Source organism: Phalaenopsis equestris, unplaced genomic scaffold, assembly GCF_001263595.1.
Source record: "Phalaenopsis equestris unplaced genomic scaffold, ASM126359v1 Scaffold000535, whole genome shotgun sequence".
Classification (NCBI taxonomy): Eukaryota; Viridiplantae; Streptophyta; class Magnoliopsida; order Asparagales; family Orchidaceae; genus Phalaenopsis; species Phalaenopsis equestris.
In genome coordinates this window covers 193,486-204,175 of record NW_018164975.1, presented here as the reverse complement: position 1 = coordinate 204,175, position 10,690 = coordinate 193,486, and the positions used below count along the sequence as shown (strand labels likewise).

Below are 10,690 nucleotides of genomic sequence, written 5' to 3'. Positions count from 1 at the left end.
AAGTGATTATTTGTTATTTCTCTTCTAATTGTTCATGTTAATTATCATTTTATTATAGCACTACCTTAAATTAATATTATTTTTTTTCTTTTATGTTGAACAAGCCAGCTCGAATTTATAGAATCAAGCTTGAGCAGCTCGAGCTTGAGCTCAAACTCGATAAAATTAATCAAACTCAAACTCAAATTAAGAATGAATCAAATTAAACTTGACTCATTAAAAAGGGCATGACAAAAGGAACAAATAATTTCTAAAAAGTAAATAATAATCATTTCGGCGATTTCGTCGTGGAGTCCAGCGTTGAAATCTTAAAAGCCCCTCTCTCCAATCCCATCCAATCCGCGCATAAGATTTAGGTCATTACGCAGCCTGCATTTTTCCCCGCGATTTAAGTAATCTATCAACAGTCATCGAGTCAACACGATAGAGAAAGAGAGTAGAGCATCCACTGTTGTCTTTTTCTCTTTTAAAAGTGCTGCTGTAGCTCCGAAGAAGGAGAAGACGGTTCAGTGCCAGTCTGCACAGGTGCTCATCAGGCAGATGTATCATGGGTATTGCTTGCCATGGGCCCATCCAATGCATGCCTGCAACGCTTTGAAGCTCTCGGCGGAAGGACCAAAGGAAAAGACATAATAGATGTTTTGTCTGTGCTTTTGGAAGGCATCTTGTTCATAACCTTCTCCTTTGTTCTTTTCTCCTCCATCTCTCTCTCTTTCTTGAGTTTCGGGTTCGGTTGAGAACCCCCCGGAGAGTTCGAAATTTGGTTCTTTTTCCGAAGAGGATTTGGTATTTGTTTAGAGTTTGGTGGATTAGGGTGTTTGTGGTGTCATTTTGATTTGGATTTGTTGTCTTAGTCAGCGGTTCTGTTTGTTTGGGTGGTTCAGGTCTGTGGTTGCTGCTGTTTGCTCTATATTCTGCTTGGGAGCTATGTTGTAGTTGAGTTGTTCAAAAATGTGTAACTTTGTATGGTTTTTTGGGTATTTATGGCTGATTTTTCAGCTTATCTGTGACTTTTAAGGGGTTTGGTGGTCAACTTCTATAGGCTTTCTCTAAATGCTGTCCTGGTTAGAATTTTATCGTCTGTTTTTTCTTACTTTTTGCTTTTCAGTGTATTTTTTTTTGTTTCCTGGTAATTGGAGTATGATCTTGGAAATTTAAGACTAGAGTTGGCGATGCTTTTATCCCATTACTCCGAACTGCTCTTTTTTCTGCTTCCCCTTGGGTTATTTTTGGGTGCTATCTAAGGAATTAGTACCGTTTTGGTTGAGGTTCTTTGTTGGCGGCATAGGCGTTTGAGTCTGCTTGAGTTGTTTATTTGAAAATTTTAATCTGTTCAAGATGGCTTGCGTGAAGCTAGGCTCAAAAATGGACACTTTCCAGCGTCAAGGATGGGCTTGGTATGTTAAACTCCATCCATACTTACCTGGTGCTTTGTCATAATACTTCTACTGCAATGTTTAAATATTATTTCTGCTGAAGATGAGCTTTTTTTATACATTTTAGAATGCATATGTTTACATTCTTTGTTTACACTTTCCAGCGTCAATGTTTACATTTTATATAAATCGGCATCTTTTGCCGATTTATATGCATCTACTGCTTAGGAAGACTTGCTTGACCCTTGTCTTTACAAAAAAAAAAGTATACAATTTATGGTAGTTAGATGGAGTTGCAGTTGAATTATTGTAGTATAATGGGACATGCTGTAGCATCTGGAGTGGTTCTTTATCCTCTTTTACAATAAAATAAACAGAGAGACAAATAGAGAAATTTATTCAAGAGACCGACTTGCTACTCTTTTGTAGGGGAAGATCATGAAGGTTGAAAGTTTATAGCATGTGTTATCGAGGTACAAAAAAAAAGTTTGGATCTTGTGGATAGTGCATGAGATAGAAAAATCACTCACATTAAACACCTGAAGTTATTGTTTTATTCATGTGTTATTGAAGTGCTTTCCTTTTAAATGATGAATTGTCTGGAAGGATAAAATTGTGTTTGCAATGCTTCATGTTGGTGAAGCACATAGGGCATGCTTTCACCTCTCTAAGCATGGACTAAGAAATTAGCCATTGGAAAGAAAATTTTAAATAGGTTGATAATTTGGTTTAGGCCAAGTTTTCATTGGGTTGTCCTTGGGCAGTGAAATTGATTTCCTATAAGGATGGGAATAATTTCTCCGTTTAGATGTTTAGATAACATTTTTGGCTTCTTACAGAATCTATATCTATCTTGATCTTAGACCCTGGCAATGCTGAGCTTTCTTGTCCATTAGTAGTTATTCTTGAATATAAACCAGTTTGCTATGTTATGCATGCCATTGCAAAATTTGGTTTAGGCCAGTTTTCATTGGGTTGTCCTCGAGTAGTGAAATTGGTTTCCTCTAAGGATGGGAATACTTGCTACATTTAGATGTTTAGAGAACATTTTTGGCTTCTCTCAGAATCTATATCTATATTAATCTCAGACCATGAGAATACTGAGCTTCCAGGCCCATTAGTAGTTATTCTTTAATATAAACCAGTTTGTTATGTCATATATGCCATTGCAGTATCCTTCAAAATATATTTTAGACATCAAGACTATGCTTACAAGTTTTGATGATTGTCATTCATTCCTTCTTCAATAATTGAATTATGAAAGAGCTGGCATGTGTGACAAATCTTTTCTAAAAGGTCCTATTTGATCAATAAGTGCATAATACTTATTTAGACAACATGTAAGCCAACATGTAAGCTTACAATCATTAACATAAATGGATTGTGGTATTAGTCCTATACTTCTACAATCCATCATCATCATTAGTATTATCCCAATGTTTTGTCATCTTCATGAATCCTCCCTTTATTCACATTTAATAATCACAAGGTGTGAGCTCTATTTGTTCAAGTTTTTCTTACAACATTTCTTATTTGTAGTCTATATTTATCTCTTTCTTTTTCCACATTACTTGTTTATGCTCATCATATTTGTTTATCGTCTGCACCTATTTTACATGGTCAAATAGCACATTTTCTACTATGGTGATACTCACATTGCCCTTCTAAAATAATAAATTTTATTTATCCTTTTTTATTTTCGCCACAATTAAATCTTGATATTCTTAGTTCTGATATTCTTAACTCGATTGTTCTTAACTTTTTTTGATATTCTTTACTCGATTGTTCTTAACTTTTTTGTTATCACTTGGATCCATATATTATATATTGCATTTTCTATTTATGGTTTTATCAAATTTTATTTTAAGGTCTCCAATATATTTTTTAGTCACATAATACTCTTGAGGTTTTTTTCATGTTGGTTGTTTTTATTTTTAAGAGTCATGTTCTCAGATATATGTCCCTTTTTCATTAGATAACAATATACTCAAGATAGTTAAACTCAACACTTCTAAGTATCACTTCATGTTTTAGTAAGATTGATTGATTATTATCTTTTTTTGCATTCATTAGAAGTGAATATCTTAAAACTTCAATCTTGTAAGTTCTTTTTTTTTTTCACTATCTTAAGTTTTCATTTACTTCAAAGGAGATGGAACTTGTCATAGATATATCTACAAATAGCATTTGCTAGAGCTTTTCAATTTACTAATCCTTTGAAGCATCACTTGTTTTCCCTTGTTTATTTAAAATACTTTTTTCAATGTCCTTGTAGAGGGAACATCATTTGGAAATCACGTTTGTGATATCGTCTTTTTATTTTTGTGTTAGATTCACGTTTGTGATATCGTCTTTTTATTTTTGTGTTAGATTCACGTTTGTGATATCGTCTTTTTATTTTTGTGTTAGATTCACGTTTGTGATATCGTCTTTTTATTTTTGTGTTAGATTATATTTTGGGAAAGAGAAGTTGGCTAAGAGAAGGGTAGAGAGGAAAACTGAATAATGGGAAATTCATTATAAGCCATCGACAATAGTATATTAAACAAGGGGCCAAAATAAAATAAAAAAGTGGAGCCTCCAGCCCACTACAAAACTCCCTTATTATGGTTAGGGATCTGAGTTTGATCGCTATAATATTGGCTATAGACTGCAAATATAAAATAGTTTGAAGCATGGAGGCATATAACCTAAAAAATGACTCGAACTTAAGATTAGTAATCAATTATTGAATTTGAGAAATTCATCGGCTTTCTCAGTGGTAGTTGTTGAATAGCTCTCTGAGGTTGGGTGACTGTCTGAGTTGAGTTGATCCCGTGGATCCTTTGGTAGAATTGAGCAAGTTATTCATAAACTTAGTGGATGTATCTCCATAGTTGGCTAATGAGCCCACCTTGTTTCTACTGTGTCAATGCCTTGATCTTGGCTAACGAGTCCTCAAGTTTGGCAAGTATTTGAATTTGCTGTGTGAGTCCTCTTGTTACTCAGTTGGTGTTTTTCTTAGGCTTGGCTTATCATGTCTTCTTCGACCTCACTTATGTTTTTGTTATGAGCTTGGATTGGCAAGTGTTTTCTTGCCTTTCGTCAAGGTGAGTAGATTTTTTCTCCCTTAGCGTGCATGTTTTCCCAATTTTCTTATCTATTTAAAAGAAGACTTTGAAAATGAACAAGAAAATGATAAAAATGCGATCCTTTTGTATGTAAATAGAGTAAATTCTTACCTCTCTTCTCTAGGCTAGTTTCATGCTTTTCTACGTTGAATTTGAAATTGTTGCTTTGTTATTCTGTAAAAAACTAATTAATGCGATAATTGACATTTATAATACACGAGAAAAGTAGGTAGCATAATTTAAGAAAAGTTTATACAAGATTCTATTGTAAATTTGATCATTTTGCTATGTGGAGTTATTATGGGTTTCTTATCAATGGTTCTCATTTCGTTGAGAGAAGTTTACAGAGCTTTGGCATCTTCTTCTTCTTCTACCAATTAAGCTCTACAACTGTGAAAATGAAGATTCTGACAAATAAGCTTGACATTTCCACGGAGTCGTTAGTGGATAACATTAAGGAAATGTAGATAGTGGAGAGTACTGAAAGAAGAAAGAAGATAAGGTAGTTAGGAAGGAACTCGTCGAGGTGAGTAAGAAGAGCGGGTTGGTCAACCCTATATCTACAACGACTTCAATTATAATTATTGTTAGTGAGTCTCCTTAGGTGGTATTCGCTCAATAGCTAGTTTCCGAGTTTTGACAATGTAGATGGGCAAGAATAGACTTATTTGGACTTTGAATATTGATGTTGTGTGATTTTTTGTGTTAGAGGCGATCTTGGCCACTATGGTCGTTCCAAAGACGAAATTCACCCTAATTGTGATTTGGTTGTCGTTGAGAGGATTGTATTTGATAGCGAGTTATTTTTTCTTTCAAACTTTGAAAAAAATATTTTTTTCTAGTTTTTTTTTTCCACTAAATGATTCATAGAGTATCATTTTATGACTAGAATTTTAGATGACGATAAGTCTCAAGCAAAAGTTGTCCCTGCCTATGCTCTGATGAGAATGTTGTGGAGTTCTCAGGCTTATGACTTGGCATAACACCTTGATGCTCTTTTCTTTAGCAATGAGAATGATTTGCTCTTGTGATAGTGAGAGAAGGCGAGGAAGTTAACTCACTAAGGCCACTGGGGAGACTCAAATAAGTGACCGCCAAACAATCGTAGTGATTCACCTCTCTAGTAGAGGGTCTTGAAAGTGGGCGGCCTTCATAGCTTATTTTTAAAGTGGAGGCATCAAAGTTGACTAAAAAATTTAAAATGTAAAGGAGCTATCGACCATGATAGGCTAGCTAAAGTCATCCTCCGATTGTCACTAACAAGACAAGTTGTTAGCGACAAGAGATTGTTTTTTTAGTTGAATCTTTCTTTCAGAAGTAAGAATGGAGGCAATACAGGTGGAGGCATTGGAGAGGGTGAGTACCCTAATGTGTTGCCCAAGAGAGAGAGGTTATCAAAAATCTTGGCAGGAGTTAATGATTGAAATTGTCCTCAATTGGAGAGCTATAGAGTCCTTGAGGTTGAATTAGTTTTTGTCTAGTAGCAAGTTTGTCGTGTAATATTTGTTGAGGAGCAAGCACTTACCCGCCAATATTTTTATCGACATATTTTTAAGTTTTAAATGTTTTTTATAAAGATGATTTGGGTGATGGGACAAGTGAGCCATGACATTATAAATTTTATCTTCTTTTTTTTTTCTTGAAAAAGTTTGTAATAGTAATATAAAGCGCTCATGATGTATTTAAATTTGTTGTACTTTATTTTGCAATGGAAATATTTACTTGTTATGTGTGTAATGTAGTCTCTACTCTTGTTATAACTTTCTTGTATTTCCTATGCATTCTTGTTGTGTCTGCATTTATTGTGCTAGAAATGATAAGTTTTTACTCACTATGTACTTGTTCATTTGTTGTCTCTTTTTAGTTGAATATGAATTGTGAGTGAGTGGCCAAGTAGAGTAAAATGGGAATTCTAATGCAAAGAAATATTTTGAAGTATTGAAATCGCATTATAACATGTTCTATGAGAGTACAATGAGTTAAAATCATCCTCTGCATTTCTGAATAGTTTGATGTAATGGTGGTATTCCTATTTTAATAAATCTCATGATTTTAAAATATAAAATTTGTAGAAATAATCTTGATTAGATGTCCTCGATGTACATTTTTTTCTCTACAAATAGTCGTGGGTCACTGGTATGGTTACATTTTTTTGTTCAACTCCATTAGGTAAATCATTTCCACTTCCTTCATGATTGCCTCCTTTTTGAAAATGGTGAGCACGTTGAAGAAGTGTGTTAATAGCAGGAAGGCAAGTTCACTGAAATGCAAGTTCACTGAATCTTCTATTGGCTACTTAGGCAACCCTCATGCAAAAGGTCCATCTATCCTTCCACTCTTTCTTATTTCGAGCATCGAAGGAGGGAGTGACGTTGGGGCTTGAGGCTAGGGATAGGGCAGAACCCACTTGCCTCCTCCCTCTTTTCATTAGACGGGAACTATTCCCCCATTCCTATTTTTGTTTCCCACCTACCTCTCTTCTATTTATATGTTGTTTGTGTTGTTAGGGTCAACTTATATTATTTTCTAATTTCAATTTGTGAGGACAGCCGTCGACGTCCAATTTTCCCTTATGAGAGTTGTATCAGACGGATAGGGTGGTACTCCGACTGTAGCCCTCTCCCCAAGTGGTGGTTTATCTTCTTATTATCTTCTTCAAGCTCTCCCCACAGTTCTCCTGCTCTGATCTCCGCAGATCCCTTCTTTTACTCTCTGCCTTAACAGTAGTTTCGCTCCCTTTCCACCCTGCCGTAGCAGTAGTTTTGCTCCTTGCCCTCCTTGTCGTAATAGTCCCAAATCTACTGCTGTTGTGCCTCCCTACTCCCTCACCCCCTTGTGTGTGGACCATTCCCGCTACAGGTTGGTAACCTACCCAGTCGTATCAGCTCCCTATCTCCCTATTCTACCATCACTCTTGCACTTGCCGCCTTCCTTGCTGTCACATATCCTCCTCCCTTCCTGTCGCAGCTACCAACATCCCCACTCACATAACACCCACCTCAAATCCCACATCTACCTCCACCACCTGCTATCTACCTCCACCACCTGCTATCTACCCCTTATAACGACAAGCCCTTCTAACCTTCCTTCCTTCCTTCATTTCCCCACATCCAAATAGCCTACCATCACCAATCCCATTCCCTCTCTCTACTATTCACCTGCTGTCTCGCCACATCTAGAGGTATAGTCATCTTGTTGTGTCTGTCATTTATTTCTCGTGTTAACAAATTTTTATTGTAACCTTTTGAAAATTAACAATAATATTTATATTTTTATGATTTTTTGGGTTAAATCCGGTATCATTTGGTATCAGAGTTAACTAAACTCTAATCCTATCTTAGAATTTCCTAGAATCCGCCCCTACCCAAGCCACCTTACCAAAATTTTTTTTCCCTAAAAACTTCGACGGATGAAGTTGAAGCTCCCTCAACCCCGGGAGATTAGTGCGGAAGCGTACCGACTGTGGTACTGTAGCAGCACCGTAGATGCATTACTGTAGCATATACAGTAACCATGGTCTACTTTCCAATTTAATTGCATTTCCTATTTGATTCTCTTTCTTATTTGATTCCCTACCTAAATCCATCCCTTCCTACAATAGCCCCGCTTCAAATTACTTCCTTTTTCTTCCCGCCCTCCTTTATTTATTTCCTATTCTCCCGCTTTCCTAGTCTATCTATTTCCCCCTTATTTATAGGTGTTGATCTACTTTTAGTGAACGAGACTAATCCATCTTAGCCTTCTCAGAAGCCATTGGATATAAGGAGGAAGAAAGAAAAGGTTGATCCAAGAGACAAAAGGCTAGCTCATATCCTTTTTAAAACTGATTTACAATATTGGACAACTTTACTTCAAGTTCCCTGATCTTGAAGGATCTTCATTAATTTGGAGAAAAAAAAAACTCATGAAAATGGAAGAAATACATATATAAAAGAGGCGCTAAATTCCCTTAAAGGAATCCTAATTCCTTGACAAAATAATTTTCTAACTGCTCCAAAATTATCCCTTACCCAAAGTTCTTAGATCATATTTATCTCTTTCATGGTATAATTGTATATAGATGTTGAAACTACCAAAGTCTAGCCATCTGCTTGTAACTTTCATAATTAAGCTCTTAAAACATGCCACAATATCGGATTACTATGTGATTGTGATCATATGTATATTTTATTGCAGGTTTACCACTACTGGCCTCCCAAGTGATGTTACCATTGAAATTGGAGATTTGTGCTTTCATCTTCACAAGGTGATTGTAAGGCCATTTAATCAGTATGCTTTATTTGATAGCCACACATGTTTTATTCATTTCTTTTCACAAATGAATTATTTAAGGAACTATGGATTTGTGACCGTTGCGAAGTTATGTTTTTTTAAATGAATTGAGCTTGATTGTCTGTGGCCTGGTCCAATAGTTCACGAAGTGTACTTGTAATTTTACAAAGTACTAAATCTGAGCTGTTTGGCTTAGTTAATTAAGCGACTTGCATGCAACGTAATTATATCATGGTTTGACATGATGTCTTCTTGCGTTTCATTTTTACCAACGGTTTGGCATTGTAGTTGCTGAAGATGTTGAGAAATATGAAAATATTGCTACTATTTCTTTTTATTCTGAATAGAAAGAAGGGGTGCACTTTTTGTAGCCAAAGTTTTCTAGAATATAATTAGGCCATAAAGAGGAAGAAGAAAGAACATCAATTTACAATAAATCGAGTAATTAATTTTGCAAATGCATACTCTTACAAGCTAGTAGAGACCCAGCATGTGTAGGAGAGATTGCGGCCTTACTTGTAGAACAACACGTCATGGCAAGATATGACAGGAAGATAGCCAGCGAGAGTGAATGGAGGTATGGAGTGATGGGCTAGAATTAGGTGGGTGGCATGGGATTTCTTTAGGAATTCCAGGTAGAGCAAGCATATAGCAAGATATGGACTGGTAGCTGGTAACTAGCATGGGCCCTTATTCAGAATTCCACATTCCTTCCAAGATGGGAAATATATGCTTATAATCTTAGCTTGAAATTAAAGTTATAAAATTATGATTGATTAAGAGCTTTAGTAAGGATATTTGTAATCTAAAGTTTTGTTGGAGTATGATTAACTATGGTTATTCTTTGTTCAGTTTCATTTTTTATAAAGTTTTTACTAATCTTAACATGCTTAGTTCTATTATGATGGAAAAATTCTTTGTATTGTTAATAGTAGCTTCATTGTCACACTTCATTATCATGGGCTTTTCATTAGAAATTCTTAAATCCTTAAGTAGATCTTTAAGCAACATATCTGTCACCAATTTTATGGGTTACAGCCTTGAATTTTACTTTAGCACTACTCCAAGCTATGATAGGTTACACCCTTTAAATTTTAAGACAGATAAGTAATAACTACATGTTTATTTAACTGCATCTGTTAGTAGGTCCAACCGAAGCATTTTCAGTAATGATTTCTATGCTTGTGTTAGCTCTTTCACGCTCTCTCTCTTTTATTTATTTATTTTTTTCAAAAGCCCTTTTTCCAGATACTTTTTTAAAGTACCTTTTTCATCCAATATAGAGTAGCATGGTGCTTCTTTATAAGGTTATTCATAATTTGACTGAGAATACTAACATAAGCAAATATTAGGTTTAGTATGATATGGTTACTAGTTGTTGATACCTTCCTTTGAAAATAGAGATTGAATCTTTTTTAGTTTCGACTTTGTATAATAGATCCATTGGTGTATTTTCAAGTTTACACCTAAGCATATTGGTTTCTTTTAGTAGGTCTAGGGTATTTCTATTGTGAGATAAATATTCCTTTTCTTGATCATGTTATTTTCATACTTAGGAAAAATTTTAATAAACAAAGGCCCTTGATTTTTAATTCTTTAGCTAGGACACCTTTCAGCTTGTATATTTCTGCTTAAATTTTTGGCGAGATGATATTATCAAACATATACGATTTGGATAGAGTCTTTACCTTTAGATGATTTTGGTAAATAAAGTATAGTAAAGATTGCATTTTGGAGTACCCATGCCTTGTAATCATCATGGTGCTATCAAACTAAACTTTGGATGATTGTTTTAAGCCATACATAGATTTTTTGGAGTCTGCAAATATAGTTCATATTGCTCTTGCTTTCTTAAATCTATTTAAGAAAGAATTTTTAACATCTTAACTTTATTGATGGTGTAGCTAATCTAAATTAGCAGCAAATAAAAGA

General features: G+C 35.0%; 1 protein-coding gene across 1 annotated transcript; it reads left to right on the top strand.

Annotated features, from left to right (window-relative positions):
• Positions 1-298: 298 nt before the first annotated feature.
• LOC110028866 (BTB/POZ domain-containing protein At1g30440-like) lies at positions 299-8,732 on the top strand (the record flags this gene model as incomplete). Its single annotated transcript, XM_020730892.1, is given in 2 exon segments — positions 299-1,397; positions 8,663-8,732. Coding segments are annotated over 2 exon segments (129 nt in total), but the record flags the coding sequence as incomplete, so codon positions are not given.
• Positions 8,733-10,690: the final 1,958 nt, after the last annotated feature.